Source organism: Bactrocera dorsalis, chromosome 3 (genome assembly GCF_023373825.1).
Source record: "Bactrocera dorsalis isolate Fly_Bdor chromosome 3, ASM2337382v1, whole genome shotgun sequence".
NCBI lineage: Eukaryota > Metazoa > Arthropoda > Insecta > Diptera > Tephritidae > Bactrocera > Bactrocera dorsalis.
Window position 1 is genome coordinate 63,252,586 of NC_064305.1, and position 24,305 is coordinate 63,276,890.

Genomic DNA, 24,305 nt, shown 5'->3' on the forward strand with positions numbered 1-24,305 from the left:
CTTTCTTTTAATTCGTTCGTGAGTTATAGCGTCGCAAACATGGAGCAAAATAAAGAGAAAATACGGCATATTTTACAGAACTGCTACGATAAAGGCAAAAATGCATCTCAAGCCGCCAATAAAATTTGTCCAGTTTATGGACCCGATACAGTTTCCATTTCTACCGCACAACGATGGTTTCAACGTTTTCGTTCTGGTGTAGAGGTGGTCGAAGATGCGCCACGCTCCGGAAGGCCTGTCGTCGAAAATTGCGATAAAATCGCTGAATTGGTCGAAAGAGACCGGGATAGTAGTCATCAAACCGTTATAAACCATCTGAAGAAGCTTTGAGTCACTAAGAATCTCGATGTATGGGTGCCACACGAATTGATTCAATAAAAATACCGCAAGACTTTTTTGGCAACCAATACATATATGTATATATGCATTTACGTACAAAACTTTCCCAAGCACTAAATAATTTTATGATTTCGTTGATGCTTCCTTTCCATCTTCATTCAATCTAAATGACAAATGCTTAATGTAGCATAATCAGTTTTGATCATTGGTTTGAGCGAACACAAGAAATATTTCCTTTTGTTTAAACATATTCATTCATTTTTCTTTCCTTTGGGTAAATTTTCAAGCGTAACATAATTTTTGAAGAGCAAAGGCTAACCGGCATACTTACATTTATTTGCCTAAAAGCACTTTGCTAAGCAGACTTTTCTCACATTAGTCAAGTACCGCATGCCACATTTCCGCTTCAAATTTTGACAAGAGCAAGAAAACGCCGAAATACACAATAAATATGTGGCACAGCTTGTCTTGAGAAGAGATACTTAGCCATGAAAAATATTTAAACATTTGTCTACTCAAATGACAGGCACTTTAAAATAGCGGAAACGGTTAGACCATTTAACAAAATATCGGACATTAAGCGGTCACAATGGTCGGTTGAAGTGCGTTTCCTGAAAAAAAATATAAAATATTTGCGGCTGATATTAAGCGCCTGTAAGATAACTATAAGATTGTAACAATTGCGTAAAATACTCACAGTTTTTTGGCAATGATAATTTTGGAATCAGCTGTAATTATATTGAAATTATAACTGAGGTGATTTATTTAGAGTATCGTGTTTTGCAGTTTATACAAATATATTGTTGGTCAAGTTGAGTGAGACTTTATGTTTTTAATTTTGTTAGTAAATTGATAATTTGTCCTTACATATCTGTACATGTAGACTACACATGTATAAGTCCATGTCTTCATTAAATAAACCTTTGTAAAGTGTCAAGTCGAACGAACTGAATATGATTATTAAAACATATGTACTTATATACTTGTAGAAAGCTGTACCAAGTATTTATACCAGAGAAATGTACAGTCTGTCAAGTAAGAGCGTGGTCGTGTTAATTTATAAAAAAAACTTATTTTATGAAACTTTCATTTTACAAAAATGTGTCCAATACACATTACAAACAATGATGAAATTTGGTCAATAATATGTCCAGTCACCATCGACGTCGATAGTTGCCTGACATCTCCAAGGCATGCTTTCTCCTGCAAAATCCAATCTTCATTTTTTCTGATAAACCATCGTTTGGCAGATAGCAGTAAAGTCTTTTTGTAGATTTTTTTTAAATTTTCTCGGCATTTAGGTTGTCAGTAAAGAGGTACAAAGTGCCGAGTCCCAGCTTTGAAGCAGCCCCAAAGATGCACCTTTATTCCATGTTTTACGGTCCGCTGAACAAGCCTTTTGGTGGAAGTTGACCAGGCTCGCGTGAGATCAGAACGAGCCCATATAGAACATTTATCAGTAAAAATGACATTTTCAAAATCTCTGTCAGTATTCTCATGCGCCCAAGCGAAGTCGCTTTGTCACAATTGCGCCACTTCAGATCAAGAATATGAAGAAGGGTTCGGATAGTTTCGTAGGATATATCTAAACCTTTTGCCATTAATTTTGCTTGTCCTTGTCGCAGTGTTAAAGCAGGATTCCGCGAAAACAGATTCACTATTCTTTTTTCATCTTTTTTGTTCACTTTTCCTATCGAACCACGTTCTGGTAAATCATCGACATTTTTAACCACTATATATCGCTGTATCCACTTCTGTACAAATGCCTTCGACTTTCTCATATATTTAGCAGCCGCTGATTGCGACATTTTGAGACCTTTCGGGTGGATGCAAAGGAACACAGCTTCGTAGCGCGACGCGTACTTAGCACTCGTGGCGTTTAACGTGATTCTCTTTAAAAAGATCAACGACAACTGAACCTTTGTTGACAATGCATCAAGGACAAAGCTTCCCTCTATCGGCTCGCGAAGGAATTAGAGCGAAATCTTTCATGAATTGTTCATAAAGTCGACCACGCTCATACTTGACAGACTGTATATGTAAGAGACATAAAATTATATGGACTTCTAATGAATTACTTTGCTTTCATGTGTAAAAATTATATGTTCTTAATTCATATTGCTGCGTTGTTCATTGCCCTTTCAACGATGTCGATCGGTAAAGTGATAACTTTGCCTCGCTCGACTGCCTTGAGTTCATTATTGGTCCACGAAATTATAGTACTCATTCTGCTTTCAAAATAACACCATAAAAACAAGTCAGGCGAGATTTGTTAATGTCACCTTTGTTTTACATCAGATGCCAAAGGCATTTTTAATTCCAAATGGCGTGCCATCTTGTCGTCAAATCATTTCTTTTACATTTGTAAGTAAATATAAATATCCAATCTCCATCGAAAATTATTTACTTAACCCATCCAAGCCCACGGCGAACCGGAATTGAATTGAGATTAGAAACAAAGGAAAATAAAAATTGTGTTCATAGTGTATCTGGCTTCCGCTGTGGAAGGTGTTACATATGTGTAACAGTGGGCAGTACCTTATAGTTTCTGACTTCATCCTTTTTCACGTAAAATACAATCTCAGCCAGCGCTTAAAATTTGAATGCGGTGCGTTACATATATGTAACAGTGGGCTTGAATGGGTTAATCCGCTACTAGTATTCGTTAAAGAATTTGAGCTTTATATGGTGATAAAATTTAGTTAAATTATAATAAAGTTTATGTCGAGCAATAGCGGACAAATTTATATAGTATCTACTCCGGATCTCTTTATATATGCTCAAATGTTGTAGAACTTCACAGCTTCGCTGAGCAAGCTTTCAGTTTTTATTTTAGTATGTTTGCTTGGGATGTTTTGCTAAGAATAGTACCTTTCAATATCCCCACGACAAGTAAGCTGCATACCATTATTCGTATCCATAGTTGATAATTAGAACTTCAGAAATGCTTTCAATAATGCTTCTCAGAAATGCAAATTAATAAATTGAATATAAGTAGCCATTTGGAATACAAAAACTGGTTGTAGTATATAGGAGCAAGAACAATTCAACAGTCGTCTTTCATATTAGGATTTTAAATATTAAACTGACAATGTAGGCGTAAATTTTATACTTGTGACGTCTATTAAGGGAGGGGTAAGGTTTTTTTCATCGAAAAAAGACCTTTTTCATGAATTTTTTTAGAAAAAATTATTGCTGTGGGTTTATTTTACTTATTATTATATGAAATCACAACATTTGAAGGATACTTAAAAAAAGTGTTATCGAAAAATAGCGAGGAAAAACGGTTTTATCGTTGATCTCTGCAGGCACCTCGAAAAGAAGTTTTTGTGCGGTGACCAGCCTACAGCATTACTAGATCATCTGAAACCAAAAAATCAAAAGGCTTTCTTTAGCTTATTAGTTTATCTTTTAATTGACGTCGAGATTTTTTACTTTTTCAATTTTTGGTATCATTTTCAAGCCAAAATACCGATTTTAGACGAAAAAAACAACCTATTTGTTATTGTAAAATTGTTGGTAATTAAAATTTTTGGAAAAACTCAACGTCATTCGAGAGCTATGTAGTTATATATATGTAGAATATTTGTACAAAATTTCAAAACTATCGATGCAGTAGTTTTTTCTGTAGGCTGGTCACCGACTTTAAAAATGTCATATTTGGGAAAATCGTGTTTCGCCGCTCAGCACAGGTAACTGGAAGGCGCGCAAACCTAAGTTAGAGGTACCGTTATTCAACCTGCTGTAACTTCGTTAGTTTTTCTCTGAATGACCTAAAACTTTAACACAATATTCTTGACATGTTGATGGTTCTGAAAAAAATATAAAAAATAAAGAAAAAAAAGGTTTGTCAAACCTTAAACACATCCATTATCCTAGTTTTTAAGAATTGTATCTCAACGACCTGTGTAAAATTTCAAGAAATCTGTTGAGCAGTTCTCGAGAAATCTCGCCGAACGACTTCAAAAACACAGTTCCGGGAAAAACGCGTTTAAAGACGCCTAGCTAGCCTCGAGCGAATAAATTCTCAAGTCTGTATCTCCGAAACTATTACTTGGATCAACTTGAAAATAAAGAAGAAGAAAAAATTAGGACAATACTCTAGAGGTGTTGTAGAACATAAAAAAATCGATGTTTTGAAATCTTTAAACCCATCTAACCCCTTATAGTGAAAAATCAGAAGGTGAAGGTGGTAACCACGGATAACCAAGAAAAGCACCACAAGGCAATTTGCTTCACGTCGGAAACCAAAACTGAAAAAATAGCAACTAAAAAACGTCCAAAAGCGCATTTCTAATGTGGCATTTTGTATTTTTACTCAAAAATTAAATAAATAAACCAGCCCCGCGGATTACCACAGGGAAAATTTATTGCAAGACCAAATCCACCAAGAAATTACCGTAAAATGCACGTGTATTAAACTCAAACATTGTGCTGGTCAGTTGAAAACTCGAGCGTAGAAAAATCAACTGACCAGCAAAAATACAATCGCACACACACAAATTACCAATTTATAACAATACCAAGCTGAGAAACGGTGCATGCCACCAAAAAGTCGCAGCAAAACTTGCTCAAGACACAATTGCGTGAAAAATTTGGTTGCGCAGTAAAATGTTGCATTTTTATTTCGCGAAATTTTCGAGACCCCGCTATTTCTTTCAATTACTAATGCAGCGTGAAATTTTTCGAATTGCTAGATTGCTGTTGTAAGGCGTTGTGTGCATTTATAAGTGACTGCATAGTGACGCTTGGCTGCACAAAGCGCCAAATCATTTGTAAACAAAATAAGGAAATTCGACTGAACTAAGAAGTGTATATATCAAAAGTCTGTTTGTGTGTGTGTATGCATTGCTATGCGGCACAAATTTTCGACCGTGCCAAATTGTGGCGCTACAAATTCGGGCCCACCTGAATGCTGCACTGAGAAATTGCTCCACTTTTTCAATCAACTTTGAACTGACCATAGTGTCCCGCTACAAAAGTGCATAATTTTCATTTATTTACTTTGAATTGCAACTTTAGCTGTGAGAAATATTGCTATTAGTCATACGAGTTACCGTTAAGAAAAGATTTATTGCTGAAATTTGCGCTCATTGGTATGCCTCTATTTGGCGAAAAAATATGCTTCCCATGCTTCCTAGATTTTGCATTGGATTTTTGAAATATTTCTTAAAAGTGGTCACCTAGTCTCAACTATTGACTTTTGTGACAGCGCATGTACCGATGGTGGCCTAGCGTTGGCCAAACTTCTGCGAAACCCAGCTATCTTCTATGTTCTAGAAGTAGAACACAAAAGTGTACGGGAGCGGGAACAATACTTAGTCAGAGAGTCTGCAGCTAGGGTTTGATAGAGAGTAAACCCTTCCACCAATCTTCCCCCAATCTTTAGACCATTTACTGCCCCTCCCCTCCAACGGCTTCTTCCCACCCACAACTCTGTTGCCGGTATATGGGTAGAGAAAGAGCCGCCAGAGCAGTAAATCTACTCCTGCTTAACCTGATCCTATGAAGTCAATAGTCAGAGAGTCGAAGTATGAAACACATGTTGATAGAGAGTAAACCCTTCCACCAATCTTCCCCCAATCTTTAGACCATTTACTGCCCCTCCCCTCCAACGGCTTCTTCCCACCCACAACTCTGTTGCCGGTATATGGGTAGAGAAAGAGCCGCCAGAGTTCGGTATGGCTACTCCATGATTCACCTGATCCATTATGAAGTCAAAGTGAGTGAGGATTTCGAAGTATTGAAACACATGTTCTTTTAGGAATCCAAACTCTCTGAGTCTGACGGCAACTTTCTGAGCCATACATACACCTTCCGACGATGTCTGCGTGAAATAAGTGCAAGATGACGTTAAGTGTCATTGCAGGAATGGCCCCTTCTGCAACACGCATGCTGATGAGCGCCGCCCTTTGAATGTATTCGAGTTTATTTGCAACTGTGGTCTTTTCTAGAGCCTTCATCACATAAAGACTCCACAGAATATAATTGGCTTGATTATGGTGTCGTAGAGCCAGATGACCACTTTCGGGAGAGACCCCACCTTTTGGCAATGGCACCTCTACAGCAGTACAGGGTAATCGATGCCTTTTTGCTCTCTCTTCGGTATTCGGCTTCCATGAAAGCTCTAGATATTTCACTGTATCCCCCTGGACGGATGTCTACCATTTGCGGCAGCGGTGCCACTGGAATATTGTATATTCTAGTGAATAAAACTATCTCGGTTTTATTTGGGTTGATGGCGAGACCGTTTACGATTGCCAGTGATTACTCGGAGACAATGATCCGATCGCTACAAAATTATTTCTGCATATTCTGTATCTCATTATACATTTTTCGGATAGGTGAATGGGCTGAAGGACTGTATTTCTATCGATTTCTTAGAAAATATTACATGTTAACTATTTTCAATAACTGTTTGTTCAGAATTGAGAAATATTTAAAGAATACTCTTGCCACATTTCAAGTAAATTGACTAATCAGAAATTAGATATAGTCACGGCTGAATTGCCTTGACCCTAAAACCGGTTTAACTTTGGAAATAATTTTAGTTTTGAAAAATCGTTTAGGGAGATAATTTTGAATATGTGTCTCATCAAAATATATAAAAACGTTAAATTTTTTCAAAGACATGAATTCTCTAATACTCGTAAAATAGTTTACTACAGGATATACCAACAAGAACAATGGGATATTAAAATGAAATAAAACACTCAAATTTTATGCTACTTATGGTTTGAAGAAAATGTCGGCAAACATCTACCAAGACTCCGTTTGCATATCTCAACTTGCTTCCGCCAATTCTAGATGACCCGGTACAACACTTCGGTATAGTGCACTGAACGTCATCTTCGAGCTCGTCAAGCCTCTTCGTTGCTGGTTGATTAGCGTAAAAATTTGATTCAAGGGGCAAAAATTATTTCATTTAACCTATTGGCGTTAAAACGGATCTTGGTGGCCATTTGACTGAACCATTTCTCGAAATTAGCGAGTCGCCTAACGATTGCACGCAATGTGTCCATTTTTAGACGTAAAATATGAGGCGGCACACCGTCTTGTTTGAAGCAAGGGAAAAAGTCGATCAACATGGTATTATAACTCTCGCTATTGATGATAACGGCAATTCAAAAGAAATAAGGCCCGATGGTGCCAACATACCACACTCCGTAACAAACGGCTCATTTTCGGAACCACAAGAGGATTTGATTCACACCAATAACAACGATTTTGTTTGCTGACGAAACAATTAAGCCAGAACTGAGCCTCATCTGAAAAGTTGACTTTTGTGATTATCGGAGAACCCGAGTTTTCGTAGTGAGCTTGGACAATTTCCAAATCGTATAACAAAGTGAAACGCGACATAATGAAATGATAAACCTTACTAAATACACTGAGAAAATTTGTCACCAATCCGTAAACGAACATGGCGGCCTCGAAGTGTCAAAGTCAAGTTATACAGTTTTACCATATTCAAGATGGTTATTGTAAATTTATTTATTTCAGGATAAGTTTAGTTTAATATAATAATAATTTTTTTGTTCGAACTAAAAAAATAAAATTAAATTACTTTCTTTACTTTTAATATTTCCAAAAAAAAAGAAAATGTATTATTCACTTAACAAAACCCAACAAGTTTCTATTCCCTGAAAATTCACTGAAATTTTTCCAAAATTGCCTTCAAATATTTTTTAATAACACGCAAATTCAATTAGCGTGGCTAACAACATAGATGGCATAAGTGCATAGTTTATTAATTAAAAAAGTATGCACCACTTGTGCTTAACCAATTAAAAACTAATTCCTTTGACACAACATACAAAACAACACTTTGCAATAACAGACAAAACGTCAAACGAAAGCATAAAAATATTTGCAATTAATTGATAGACAACCGCAGAACACAAAAACAACTAAAAACAAGAACAAAAACAAAAAAATAGAAACTGCAATGGCGCAGATAACAAACCCTAAAATCGAAAACGAAAATGAAAACAAAACAAAAACGTTGAAATAACCACAAACGCTTTGCAATAACAACGCAACGCCTACAGCGAAATTGACACATCAAACTGTCAAAGTGAGTACAAACAAAGTTGTTTTGTACATTTTTTTTTGCAAAATTTCAAAACGCCGAGAATTCAATATTTCAACTTCAATGGAAACGCTATTTGAACGGGGTGGCGCACAAAATACCAAGCTTCGATGATATATACAAAGTGGGTGGTAACATTTTTGGGGGTTTTTGATGATTTTTTTAAAAGAGTCTATGACAAATAACGTTTACTGATCGCAAATATTATTGAATTTCGGAAGCTGCCATACCATTTTTTAATGAACGAGCTGGAGGCATATCTTTTCGAAGTTTGGAGTTTTTTTTTTTTTGTATTGTGAGATATATTTTTTATGCAAACGTTTTCTGTATTCTGAAATACTTTTATGGTTACATGGTATATCGAAGTAAGATATGGGATTCTAAATTGATTCAACATAAATCTACTTACTAGCTACTAGAATGATGATGATGATTGACATCTTTGCATGTTAAACTCACAAACCCATGTCTCATCGGCATCAGCATGCTATCGATCAATGTGAGATCGGAATTCGCACGGTCAAGAATGTCCAAAGAGGTTATTTACTGCTTAACGTACCTTTTTTGAAAAAAAAAACTTCAGCTTTATCGGGACGAGTCAAGAATGAACGCGATTCATACCCAAAATATCTACGAAAATCTTTCGAATGGACTCTCGCGAGATATCGAGCTCTCTTATCATCTCTCTAACCCTCTCCTGACGATTTTCAAGCATGATACCCTTCACTTTTTTAATATTTTCATCAGTTGAAGAGGTCAAAGGTAGTCCAAAACGAGGCATGTCTTCAATGATCTCTTGACCATCTTTGAAGCCATCGGGTAACTTTTTCAAGTACGATAAATCATCAATTTGGCTGTGACGATGGCCGAGTTGTAAACCAGTACGTTGCTTTGAGACGGAGCAGATTTTTCTACCCTTCTAATAACCATAATTCGACATTGTGGGCGTTTTTCCTTTCACCCGATAGTGAATGCGGATCAGACTATGTTTATTCCAAAAACGTTGGTGTAGTAAAGGAAGTCACGCACACAGTTTCGATTGTTCCCGTTTTTGTTGTTGTTGTTGTAGCGGAAGAATTGAAAGTTCTTCAGTTGAAAGTCCTTGACCGGATAAAAAAATCCAGGTTACGTAGACCCGACTATCGTGCTAACAGTTGGACTGTTTCCGCCTCGCTGGGGGGACCAGTCGATTCATTTTTCGTCGCAGTCATGAAATTACGCAGAAGCTTTCTCGGATTACTTCGAGTGAAACACTATTATCATGGGACAACACAATTGCAATTGTGCGGAATGCGTAAACGGAGCAGCAGACAAACCAATAACTTTCTCATGAAAGAAAGAGAAAAGTCAGCGCAGAGGCAGAGTCGTCGTTTATATCAACTGAGCGCCTTGATTGCACTGCCTGTGTAAATATCACTTCAACATAAGCCGTTATGCTATACTGATATTAACTTAGATATAATAAGTAAAATACATTTGCTTTCTTTGTTGCACCTACACTCTCCTTTTCCCTACAGGGTACCCGATTTGATTATTTTTTACCGAATGCAAATTGTCTGCCCAACACGCCAGCTGCTCCTTCCGCTATACAACGCTGGCAAAACCTCCAACACTACCCTAAAAAGTAAATGTATCATATGCATGCCAACAATAACAAAGAAACAAATATTGACACCAACGAAAATATTTACGCCAAAAAACAGAATACATACCACAGGTCCCAGCAAACCCATGGACATCCAGGCACACACGTGAGCAGCGTCGTCTGACTGGCTGCGCGGGCCCTGACTGTGTCGAATTTGCAAGGCGTTGTGATAACAAAACAAAAATATTGCATTTACGCGCCGTTGCATGCATGTGGCAGTGCCTCGCCACGCAGACACGCGTCATGAGCCCGCTAAAATATCCGCCAACATGCATTGACAGCTGTCAAAAGTACGCAACAAAGCGCAGCACAAGATCAAAAAGAATAAAGTGCAATGTGTAAATATGCAGGAAGTGTAGTCGAAGGTTTTTGTGCTCACTTTTTTATTGTTATATTTTATTTTTGTTTTTATAGAGTACTCAAACGCTGTTGACTTTTTTAACGAAAACTTTTTCAAAGCGCGAAAGTTTCTTATTTTATTTTCACATATTGCATTTAATTTCATTTTGTTTCGCCTTTGTCACTGCATGAAAATTCACTTTGCACCGCTTTTTTTTCTTTTGCATTTTATTAAAAATTTCCTAAACGTTCGTTGGTTGATTGTGGGTTTTTGTCATAAGTTTGTTAACGATGTGCTGCAAAACCCCGAAACAAGGAAAGCACCAACACAGCGTGTTTAGTCATTCACAAAGCTGCAAATTGTATTAGGTTGCAGCTAACAGACTAAAGTTAATTTATTTTCCAACAATTACTTACAAAAATGGAATTTTTTAGAACCAAAAGTGCTTATAAACTGTTAGGATTTAGTTATTAGTGACCGTCTGATATATAAATATGTATACATATATTTTTTTAACTCCGTCGACATTGCTTCTACAAGTATTCGGCCTACGGGACTGCCGTTAGGCACTCCATCGTGGGGCTAAGCTTAGCCATTCGGCACTTCAGTCACGCATTTTCGCCCTAAGGTTAATCCTTCTGTTTTCGCTGCGTTACCACTCTGTTCTCCCTAGTTCTTGCATAGCTATATCTACCCACGCTCTCACTCTGTTCCAGACCACCTTTGGTTAAAACATGTAAGGCACGACATTCTCCGGCCACTCAATCGTTTTCAGATTCTGTACTTCAAATCTCTCTTTTTTCATACTTTTGGTAGGAAAAGAAGATATGCAAAGCGTTTTCTGCGCTTCTGCCTCAGAAGGTGCAATTTGATTCTATTTTTTAGAGATATTCTTTATAGATAGAAATCAATTTCCTCATATTTACGTTCTCATGGCCGTTACCCATGCTTGTACGAATCTAATAAGTATGTGCGTCCATCTCCCCGTCGTTGCTTCGTCCCATCGTTTCTACTAATGTTTAATCTCCTTTGTCTTTTCTGCTTTCTCTCTTCATTCATTAAGCTAGTGCCAGTGCTTTTTGTTTCATCGAATATTCGCTTATTTGCATGAGACCTGCTATGATTCCAGCCGCCTGATGTGACACAGTTCGTTAGGCACATGCAATTCTGATTGCACTTAGTCGGATGGACCCCATATAGGTGCAGCGTACATGAGTATTAACTGACATACATTGGCCAAAAGAGCTCCTCTATTCTAGCTTGTCCCATCAATGTTTCCTCGTTACGGCTGCCGTCACCCCTGACTCTTTTTCGTAAGCCTTGTCTTGATGCGTCTTGTAATTTAACCTCGAATTCAGCATCATTCCTAAGTATTTCAATGACCTCTGTGCCGTAGGGTCTTGTTAAAAGAAAAGAGCACTTTCATCAAATTATAGCTGTACTAAAGTCTAGTATGATATTCATTGCCCTCTTGTCATACTCTTTTTGCTAAATCCTTTACCCCTTATGAGCGCTTTTGACACAATACTTTCTCAGCAGTTACAGCGCTGTTAAAACGAACGATCTTGGAAGCCACGATACGAGCCCACGAATCGAGATAATATGCTCACCGACAGCATCGCGGCAATACTAGCGTTGAGATTGCAAACTGTGCGCTCAAGTGTCCAACTTCACTAGATAAAGCATCAAGCTACTGCATTATCAGTTTCTTTTGGATGCCTGCCCGGTGTGCGGTGTCGCTACAAAACTGCATCGGAATGAGACCGAGTTGGATCGCGATTGTTATCTTGCATTCTAGCATTAAACCTATAGATCTCGCGAGCGCTTAGCAAAATCTTTCTGCTGATGTATTTGCTCTTAGCAAAGTTCATGTAGTCACAATCGTAATACCTGACTCAATGTGTATGCATCCTTGCGAAATCGCCGCATTTCGAACGAAGAGCAACCTGAAGAGATTCAAGAGCTGTTTTCACGATGATTTGGTGAGGTTTGTAGAGCGTTGGAAACATCGGTCGATATTTCTTCGACCATTTGACGACTAAAATTGGTCTCGGTAATATTTGGTTCCAATAAGAGGGCGCCACACATTCCCACACATCGCACCAATCAATGGATTTACTAAGACAACACTTCGGTGAGCAGATAATTTCACGGTTTAGGCGGGTCGATTAGCAACCAAGATCGTGTGATATCACACCGTTAGATTTTTTCCTTTGAAGACATGTAAATTCTAAAGTCTATGCGGACAGTCTCACTTCGATTCAAGCCTTGGAGAAAACCATCACGCGTGTCAATCGCCAGTTACCAATCGAAATGCTCGAACGAGCCATCGAAAATTTAACTCAACGGTTGGACCATCTGAGACATAGCCACAGTCAACATTTGAAAGAGATAATCTTCTTCACTAAATGCAAAAGAATGCTTTTTCGAATGATAATAAACATTTCCCATTAAATTTGATATTTATGTGTTTTTTTTTTAAGAAAGTAGGAACCTTCGAAATGGATGAGTAACCGAACCACTTTATTATAACCAACCATTTTCCCATAAACATCATTTACCATAAATAAACTGTAATTTCTCTGATTTATTTGCACAATTATTAATTATAGATTATTTGGCCATAACTAATGCGTGCCAATTTCGGCTGTCTACCATCAATTGCACAGTTACAAGGCAAAGTAGGTAGCTAAAAGTAGCGCACCCTAATTGCTGTTGCAACTTTCAACTTCACCTTTCGGGACGACGCAAGCAGAACCACTTACAATTTAATTAACTTTCAATTTGTTATGCCGCATGCCACACAGTTGATTGCATACTTCAGCTGGCAGGAACAGCGCTAATGCCACCAAAATAGAACAACAAAAAATATATAAATCTGTAAAGGCCAGAGTATTGTAAGAAATGCCAGTTAACGGCAAATAAAATTGTAAAAACTGATTGATTACTGCGTTGTTGCAAGCTTTGTCGCGCCGAGAAACTCGGCAGCAAGTAAGATCTGTTGTCGTCGCAAGTTCAATTAATTTGCCGTTTTAGTCTTTTTCCATTACATTTTCTTATAATTTACCTCACTCACGTTTTTCTCTCGTTTCTCTGTCTTTGCAGGCCCATCAGTCGCACGCCGCTCACACAGGTCTCCTACCTGCAAAAGATACCAACACTGCCGCGCCACTTCTCGCCCAGCGCAGCAGCCGCAGCGGCGGGCGGAAGTGGCAGTTTAGGCCTTGGCGCGCCAGGTGCAACATCAGCACTGCTGGCCGGCAGCGTTTTGCCCAGCAGCTCGTCGGCTAGCGCTTTATATAGTCCAAATGCGACAGGTTTGCCGACCTCACCGCTGCCACTACAGCGTCAATTTCATCACGCGCCACCACCGCAACATGGACAACAACAACAACAGCTACAACATCAACCGCCATTGCCGCCACTACATCATCATCAATTGCATCCGCAACAATATTTGCCACCGCATCACCAGCTGCCACCGCCGGCGCCGCCACATGCCCCTGCCTCAACAATCGGTATGCTGGCACATCATGCACCACAACAGTATTCACCGGCGCATTCGGCGCACTCTTCATCGTCCAAGTACTCCAGCTCATCGCTGAAGCACCAACATCAACAACAACAACAGCAGCAGCAACATGGCATGCCGCAACCACAGCAACATGCGCCACACCAGCTGTCGCCGGCGATTTCATCACCTTCACCGCCCTCACTGCTGCACCACCCATCGTCGGCGCATGCGCCCTTCGTGCTAGTCGGTCACCAGCAGCTTGACATGCAGCGGCATTCGCACTCGGACGATGACAGCGGTTGCGCGCTGGAGGAGTACACTTGGGTGCCGCCCGGTCTGAGACCCGATCAGGTAAGCAATAAAACGAGAGAAAATACACAGCAATTTTCAAGCGTCTAGCCTTAAGTTAGCAAACGAGTTGCGCGCGGCTGCCGGGTAAGCGGCAAAGTTCGATATCGCGACAGATAGGCGTGAAATTATGCCACAATTGTTTTGATTAAGTTAAGAGGGCTGCAGTACGCAGTCGCGGCACTTGTATGGAAGATTTGCAATCAAAACGAATTAGCAGTGTGTAGAAGAATGCAATTATACGCGTTGAAATTAATTTACTACCTCACAACGAAACACTTTGAAGGGCAATAAAAGAGAAGCTGCATACGACTATTGTATATATTGAGCGCATATGTAGAAGCCATATATGTATCTATGTATGAATATTTTATATATACCATGCACTGCGCATACGTATGAAATGCCACTGCGCACGCGCCACTCAACACGTATCTCTTTACAGCATTACCGTCAAGAATACGCGAAGCGCTCCAGCACCAAGCAACCAACAGCCAATGCGCAAACCGACAGACATCCTCGATAAATCTCTATACATAGCATTCATTTCAAGACAATTGTAACAAGACGCCATAACCATGACCAACAGTTGCATTGCCTTGTGGGCTCGCCTTACCAAGCTTACCGCGGCCCCAAGAGCTTTCGGCTTCTCAAAGATATGTGGTTCACTTGCTGGTATAGCTGTAGTGCCTGTGCCGCAGCAATTCTTCAAATTATGCTTGCAAACGTTGTGTGTGTGTTTGGTGTTTATCATTTTGTTGCCTAGCAACTGTTGTTGGCTTCTTACGCATTGCGTCACGCTACAAGCGTATAAACGTAAGAGCAGACGACACTCAAGTGCAAGTTATCGTGATACTTTGTTATATTGGATGTCTAGCTGTGTCACATTTAATCTGCTGAAATCCATATCATGTCGATTGCGCGACACTTAGAGAAACATTTTCGAAAGGAGATTTGTTTTACCCTCAAGAAAAGCGAAATTTTTACTGAACTTAAGGTCGGTGGAGTGGTCCCTCTACTAAAACCTGCCAACCAAGTCTTATCGCCCGATAAATCTCCTTCCTCAATTAGTAAAGACGCCTTGTTACCCTCGATGTTCACTCACCCGCTAAGTCTAGCAGATCATCAACCATTTACAATAATAAATGTCCATATAGTTCGTGGTCTAAATCAAAAACCAACGAAGAAGACGATCCTAGTAGAATTGGACTTGTAAAAAGTTTCTGACACAGTCAATCACACAAGACTACTAGAGAACAGCGAACAATCTCCGCTCATTTCAGGGCTAAAGTGGTGGATACTGTGCTATCAGAGCGGTAAGTAATCATCCGTTTGCGGAAACTATCTCTGCAGTCATCTGCTTCAAGCCAAGCCGCTTGCAGCGCTACCACAACAGACGAAGAGCTCGAGTTGCCCCGAAGACCTACAGAGACCCTTTCGCAACTTCGTTCTAGATACTGTAGCAGATTAAACCTCTAACTATCCAGAATTGTTCCCGAAAAGCTAAATATATGTCCAGCGCGCAATGAGTCCCCGCATTACCCTAACCACCTCTTTGCGTGCCCAGCAAACCCCTTCCTTCAACTCAAACTCCTCTCCCGATGGTCTGACCCCATCAAAACTGCACGTTTTCTGGATGTATCGTTAGATTCTGACGATGACAACCAACTTAAACCTTACCACCCAAGTGGTGCCTAGGTAAGAGCTACAACCATAACAAGAGCTTTCTCTTCCTTTTTAAGGAACCTTTTTTTGATTAAAATTAGATCAGTGGTAGATTTAGGATATCTAAAGACGACGTGTGAATATTCAGTTCTTTGGCATGTGGTCTTTAGTCAAAAGTTGGGCCAGCGTAAACTTAAGCTTACTTAAAGTAAATGAACTCAATAAGCTGGTCCACAATCATTAAAATTAAGTATTTATTCCTAAACATCTTAAACTATTCTAAAATCGTCCTTAACTTCTAATATCTCATTGAATATAATATTAATCATATGAGCTATTATAGTTCATAGATAAAATCGACCTCCCAAAAGCCGAAAGATCCATAGCCAATTGTTCCCTTACTTTATTTCTATTCCACCGTATAACTTTTGCCAGACTGACGTTGAAATATCTCTGTAGTTAAGCTTCGACGAACCGAGCGATTTTGAAAAAAAAACTTCGAAGCGCTTAGTTAATAAATGAGATTCCTTTGATTCACACTTCCGAGTACTTGCCAACAGAAACGAAGAGTGGACCAGCTTACCAAGTAAGCCCCTTTATGACCTTCGTTTTAGCAATCATTTCCGTAAGCTAACCTAGCATTACCTCATTATTGTATCGAATTCTTTAGATACAATTTAGCTCGATCACATTCTCTACTCTACCAAAAAATACGAGCAAGATTTCAAACAGGAAAACTATTTTTAGAAAAACTGTCCACTCTAAATAATGACAGATATATTTCACAAAATTGAAGTTCGTGTCCTATCGAAAGCATTTTCTTTAAATTTAAACAAAACGACAGACTTCGAGATCAGTAAGAGGGTCTGACTCTGGCTAAAAAGGATTATATTTCGACTCAGGAAAACAATATCGGCTTTGGGATTTATTTTCTCTCAGAAACTTTCAACTTCTTCCTTTCCTAAACCGGTACAGAACTAGTTTGGCGCCTTCAGTTCATACTTCCACTATGATATTCAGTAATCGTAAGGTACTGGGCAGTTCGCGAATCTCAACGACAGGAGTAAGTGACTTATAGAAAATTATAACAAAATGGCTTTTCAGCCGTTGGCTGTATTTTATGCGAAAAGAACAAGCCTACATTGGCGAGGCAACCAAATAAGCATTCAACAAACAACTAAACCAAAAACCTAACACTTTTCCAGCGAATCCTGCTAAACCTAATATTTACACCGCTATTTTTCTGCAAGTGCATCCACTATGGCTCAAGTACAACCATGAGTGTATCTTACTTATGCGGCAAAGTGGTTTATGTGGTTGCTGTGGTTGAGGTCATAAATATTTCAAGTGCAGTTTTGATAAACAAGAGTTATTGCCAGCTGAAAAAAAGTGAAAGAAGTAAATTACACCAACAAAAAGTTCATTAAAAAGTAACAACGCAGTAACGAAAGGCGCGCAATAAAACTTGCTACAATTTGTTTCATTGATTGAAGTGGCTATAAAAATAGAAATTAAAACTAGCATACGCCGCAACTGTGAAATCAAGTGTCGCCCTTATGGCTGTACATATGTTTTTGTTGCTGTTTTTGATTACAGCAGTCCAGCCAGAGACTTTCCCAAATTTCCGATTTACCGTTTGCACCGACTATGCGACACGCAGCTGCCGCCAATTGACTTTTTACTACGAGTTTAATGCGTTGAAAAGTGTCCGGACGACGCGCCTGACCGCTGCGCCACACGCCGCATGGCATCCTCGCGACTTTATCAATTATGTCGGCCATTCATTTACTTTCAAAGTTGTGGATTTCCAGAAACAACAACAAAGTGTAGCGGGAAAGGTAGACACCGACGAAGAGGGGACACAAAAACAATAAACCTCTTCCTGCTGCCACACTATCAGCGCCTTCAGCAGGCTGCGGCAATGTGGCGCGTTATCCATACGTGACAGACGCTGCTGACTACCGCTGTGTGCAACACATAAATTATTACCGTAAAATATCCGTATCCGTTGGCGCGCCGCTGCCACTGTTGTTAAATATAAATCTTTCGCAATCTTACAATTCTACATAAAACTTGCTGGTATTTATTTCATATGCAGTTTTATGTAAAGGGTGGTCCTTATGGTATGCATTTGTTCTACTTTTTTGACTCATCGTATAACCAACTGGACAAGTTTGATCAAACTGAACAAGCCTTTACTTAACTAATCTCTTTACAACGTAGTAGATGACTCCTTCTACCTCTGATATTTACCGAGTCGGAGCTTTGGGTATCCCCTTTTGCGCTGACCAAGGCTGTACACAGACTCAGAGAACTTGTTAGTTATCTTATAAATCTGTATGTTATCAAATCAGCTCTTTTTACATTTATTAACGAAAAAAGAACGACGAGAAGTTAATTAATACTAAGAGAGCTAAAGTTTTGTCTTATAGTGGAGACAGAAGCAGCACTTTTTCACCTTAGAAATAGAGATGAAAAATCTTTAATTTCAGCAGGAATGAAGAATGCTATGAATGATAAATGCTAAGAGTCCTTTCACAGTTCGGGATCTTACAGCAAATATCGAATCAAATTTTAACGAAAAAAGAAAACTTCATGTGAAGTTGCCTCAACAACCTACTACGGCAACGTTAGATGAGAGAGACAGAGAGAAGGAGAGAGAGACGTGGTTAGGTTAGATTAGGTTACATAGCTGAATTCTTCTACAAACGTCACAAGATAACTGGACAACTGTAACCGTAGCCCTTTCGGTGATCCAAAGATTACACGATATAGATCAAACGAATATCACAGGACATCTTAAGTTCCCTGAGAGCATGACTATCAACGTGCTTCAACTTCAGTTTAGCAAAAGCTGAGCAGTGGAGGAAAAATTGTCTTAATGTTTTCACCTTTTTCCACACAGCTTTGCAAGTTTGCATCCGTCAACACTTTCAACCTCACTGCTTGGTTACTTATACCGTTTCAGCACTCGAGCGAAAGAGGACAATGGAACGCCGACTCGGACATTCTTCTTCTTAATTGGCGTAGACACCGCTTAGGCGATTATAGCCGAGTTAACAACCGCACGCCAGTCGTTTCTTCTTTTCGCAACGTGGCGCCAATTGGATATTCCAAGCGAAGCCAGGTCCTTCTCCACTTGGTCCTTCCACTCGGACCTAGTCTGATGAAATTATGTTACAGGTGACATTTCTTGCGTAGAGATATCTCTGAACGTGAATAAACCTCCCAAACTTTGACTTCATTCCGAATCCTTTTGATCATGGAGTCGCCAAACCAAACTCTAGCAACTTTTCTTTCAGAACAATTCTTCCGCTACATCAACAATAAATATTTTTTCTCTGCCACCGTTGGAAGAAAGGAAAAGTGAACTTCTTCAGAGTTGACTCGAAGCTTGGGGAAAGATTCGTGGAAGGGTATGTTGTCAGGAACTCTCTATCAACTCACTTTTAAAGTTCCTCACTACTGTAGCGTTTTACTGCTCCGAAATGGAACTTTCTTTATAGAAGTGACTATCCATTCTGATAGCAGAGTGGCGATACTAACATTGAGCTCACTAACCCTGCATTCAAGGCTGATTAAGGAGTACCTTGTTCTCAATGACATATGTCGAGTCAATTTGTGATAAGACTATTATGTGTGGCAGGTCGCACTAGGTAACTTTAAGGCTGACGAGTTGACCAGGAAAGCCACCATAGTACCGTTATCGGTAGAAAAAAACTGGTCGGTGCTACAAACTCCTTATGTGTTTTACTACTTCATTATCGGCCTCCGCGGAAGCTTGGTCCGCGTTGAACTCCGCTTTCAGAAATCTTACCGAGCTAGTGGAAAGCTTGTACCAGCAGAAAAGATATCGATTTTTCCAAAAAAAATCCACTATTTGGATCACCCTTTGCATGCGCCTTTCACTACTCATACGCTTGAATATGGTTCTATAGTTTCTATTTTTTTCAATGATCTTCTGTATTGTTTTTGTTTCTCTGCAAGCATTGCACTTTTATTTTCACTTGCTTTGTTCAACTGACTTCACTTTATTTCTTTTTGCGGTGGCTAACAATCCATTCATGGTCAGCAACGCAGTCGTTGCAATAAAAAAAAATAAAAAACAACCACTACAAACAAAGAGCATGTGATGATACGCGAGCAGCATGTGCTGGCGTTTAAATAAATAAATATTGTTTGTGGCAACGTATTTTCTTTTGCTCTTCTCTCATTTGCTGTGCTTGTCCATCAAAATGATATACGGAAGTTGAGCGCTGTAAGTGCTCTGAAAGCGCCACAAGCACCACAGATGGGTGCATAGAAATACACACAGTATGTGTGACATGTACGTGAGCATAACTGTCACAAAGTCCATCCCGTGGATATCATGACGCAAAGGTAGTAGCAGTCCCTTTGAAACGTCCATGACGCTCCTCTTTCGGCACAGCTTATACCATATTTATTTAAATTCCACCATTTTTTGGCAATTTTCCATTTGAAACCTCCCCCTAACTTTGCATTTTCCAGCACGCACCGCTACTATACTCACTTTTTCTGCTCCTCTATTTTTTTCGAGCATCCTGTCACTCAGTTTAGCTCTCGTAAAATATTCTGTTGGTCGTTGGTCGACACCACAAGTGCTCGCTTCTGTGTATATATCACTTCAATTGTGATTTTAAGCTCTGGTCGTTTTTGCTCGTGTATCCCATTCATTAGTTGAAAGCTTCGCCTGTGTTCAGCGCGCTTCCGGGGAGTCCGTTAAATCCTTATGCTTCTTATTTATGCACTCTCTGAATTCATTTATAATGTACATATGTTTGAATGCAAAATGTGAACAGTATGTAGTGAGCAAAATTCACATAAGTAGATACCACAATATTCATTAGTTTATTCATGTCTTTTAAATTTCTTTATTAGCAATAGATTTATAATACTTGGACTAGTATAACTTTTGTTTAACCATAAGTTTCTGAGGCAAGCTACATATTTTTTTCTTTTTTGATAAAAACATAACTAAGCCAAGTATGTGTTTAGAAATCTTTAAATGATTCTAAGCGATTTAGAAGATGACTCTCTGTAGATTTTGCATCTGTATAGTATTAGTCGATATATATTATTTTCTTTCAAATATAAAAATCCATAATCTACACCAATTAGAAACAACAAAATTCAAAGTGTACAAAGATATGAACCAGCATGGGTATAGCGGTCTCATTTAAAAACTCTTACTCCAGCACATAATGGTTTGAAGCATCATAATACTCTCAAAGCTCAAGTTTTGTGGTTTTTGTTAGAATTGATACCATTTCTATTGTTGCCTCATTTTACACTCTCGTTCCATGCACAGTTAGTTTAAGGAGGAAGGTTTTTTCTTGTATGATTTTTTGGACCTCGCTACTAAATCTTTAAATTCTTTTATGTACTTTTGCTAGCGCTTCTTCCAATCATTAAAACTTGCATCAAACTCGATTTTTGGCCTAACATTTAACTCTTTTAGTGATGCGGTTTGAATGTTATATACAACGACGGGGTTTTAAAATTCTCTTTATATTTGTAAAATGCGAAAAAGTTGCATGGTACTAGTCCTGTCCAATATGGACTAAGGCTGGAGCTGCAGTAAATTTTTTGCAGCTGAAAATTTTGCACAAGGGTTTGCAGTAGTAAGGGCACCTGTGGGGAAAGATTTGAAAAAGGGGGCTTGGGTGCGGCCCCTAATAAACTTAATGACCATATCTCTTAAACTATTAACGGTTCAATAACCAACATCGCCTAGCGCAAATAATATTATATAAGAACTCCTATCGACTGTGTGAAAAGGAATGAAGTCCGTGGATAACCCCGCTTACTCCCAGTATAACGTTGGTGTTAAAAACTACTTAAAGCGCGATAAATGTGCCAGAGACATATTTTCCCATGAAATGTCATGACAGGGCTTTCAAGCAGGTTCTGTAAATTGAATGATGGTGGCGGCACCGCCCACCTTTAGGTGAAATCGCATATCTCGAGACTTGCCCGACCGATTCCAAGTGTAGCCAGTTCCTTTTTCCTCTGATCTTTCCAACGAAGTGGAGGTCTCGCACTCTTATAGAAGACTGTGTTTCTCTATTCAAATCTGAAGCTCGGATTATTTTCTCCAGATATAGATTGAAATACTCACATGATATGGAGTCTCCTGGTTTGAAACTTCGCTTAGTATCAAACGGCTCGGAGAGGTCCTACCCCATCCTGACGGAGCTTTTGGCGTTGCTCAAACTTATAGTATACAACCGTATTAGAAGCAGTTCCATTTATTGCTGTCGAAGGCGGCTTTAAATCGACGAAGAGGTGATGTGTGTCGATCCTCCTTTCACGAATCTTTTCCCACCGTTGTCTTAGCCAATAATTCATGCCAAATTTTATGAAGATGTCATGTAGTGAAAAATGAACGGGTTCCTGAAGTTAAAGGGATGTCTGCAAAATTTCAAATCGTTATCTGAAAATCTGAGGAGTTAGTTTACGTATATATAGGCAGTCAGACAGACGAACATGGCCAAATCGATTCAGCTCGTCATGATGATCATATACCTAAATATATTAAAGAATCTCCGATGTGTTATAAATTTTATTGAAAACTTATTATACCCTGTTCAGTGCAAAAATATCTGGAATAATATAAAAAGCAGTACTGAATTAGCATAAAATATGAGTCACTCTATGCATATCTATTTATATAACTTTTTTTTGTAAAAATCTACGAACACGTGCAACCGAAAGACCATCATAAATAACAGCTTTTATTCTCCCATTGCAAATCACACTTCATTCCCAATTGTCTCCCGCTATAAAAATGCACATTTGGCTTAAGTGTTAAAAACTGCTTTTGTCAGCAGGGTCATTGATGTTAATAGTACTGATGTTAGTACTGCTGGTGGTCATGGTGATGATAATGGTGACGATAACTGTAATAGTACTGGGTATGATGTGGAGAATGGTAATGACGCTGCTGATGTCGTTCTTTTTAAATTTTGATTCTTTTTGTAGCCTACCGCATTATGCATACCAAAAGTACTTCTGGGCTGCCATGCCCACATGCTCGCTTCACCACTGCATTCCGCAATCCCTGGCCTTTGTAAATATTCCAACGATCGCCAAATCGTCCAATAAACGCCAAGTGTATCCTGCTTTAATTTTATCGATTTCAATATCAATCCGATCAGCCGCCATGCATTTATTGGCCTTTACCGACCACTGGCCACCAGACAAGGTGAGCGCATGGCATTCCATGTGCGATAAACACCATTTCTGCCATTTCAACTGTGGCGCTATTAAAATGGCATAAAATATAAATTTATGCCAGGCAATGTCAACGGCCAGCTGTGTGAGTGCTGGTATGTTTTCCTCCACATATGTATGTGTGCATGTATTAAGCTGGCAGCAAATCATGCGCCAACCCGCTGAGATGCGTTGCGGCGCGGAGCTTAGAGCTTTCAGGCGATCAATACGATTGCAGCGATTGCTGCACTTACTCATCGTGCCGCATTTGGTGTGTGATAAGCATTTACGGTCACTTTTCTTGGCATTCATTTATTGTGCATTTCGACTGTGTCCGTGTGTGTGTTTGGTGTTCTGTTGCGCAGCTGTTATTGACGTTTGATGATGCGCTCCGCTCTTTTCTTTTTATTTTGCTTGCAATGGCGCACCGCTGTGAAAGAGTTCCAATTCTGTTGGTTAGTGGTGATTGTTTTGAGAATCGTGCTGCTCCTGCAGTGCCGAACGTGATAAGCGGCATGTGGTGAACTTGTAGTTGAGAGAAGAGTATGACACACTCACCGATCATCAGGTGGTGTTTGTGCGAAGAAATGTGTTTGTTAATAATAGAGGACTTTTTATGTTTTGTTGAAGCTTAGTGGAAAGTTGATTATTAAAAGCTTTTATTGAAAGTAATATTTATTGTTATTCCTTTTTCAACAAACTGTCATTTGTATTCATTAGAAACTTTTACTTGTAAAATTAAAATAGCACACATTTCGTAAATAAGATGTTTCAGAACTGAGGTATTTAAATTTTTCATTGAAACCACATTGGTTTTTGTATGGAACGTTTTAATAAAATGTATTATTTCGAACAAATCTCTTTATGTATTGATGTCAAAACTGCTGCTTTAACTATCCGTCTCCAATTACTTACCGCCAATTTATTAGAATGTAATATTTAGACACAATATTACAATTATAATTATAAGGTTAAACACTTAAAATTCTTATTTCACATCAAAAAAGTATGATGGTAAATATTATTCGAAAAATGCATAATGTATCCAAAATGCCAATGATTTTGGAGATCAGTTTTATTAAATTGTAATATCATGAACTGAGTTGTTCGATAGTAAAACCGATATCTG

General features: G+C 38.9%; 1 protein-coding gene across 2 annotated transcripts in view; it reads left to right on the forward strand.

Moving 5' to 3' along the window:
• The window catches only part of LOC105233078 (protein prickle), a 182,216-nt gene that overhangs the window by 139,198 nt on the left and 18,713 nt on the right, over positions 1-24,305 (forward strand). For both annotated transcript variants that reach the window (XM_049452421.1, XM_049452420.1), the window contains one exon: positions 13,522-14,281. In XM_049452421.1, coding sequence (XP_049308378.1) covers positions 13,522-14,281 — 760 coding nt within the window. The remainder of the gene's footprint in view (positions 1-13,521; positions 14,282-24,305) is intronic.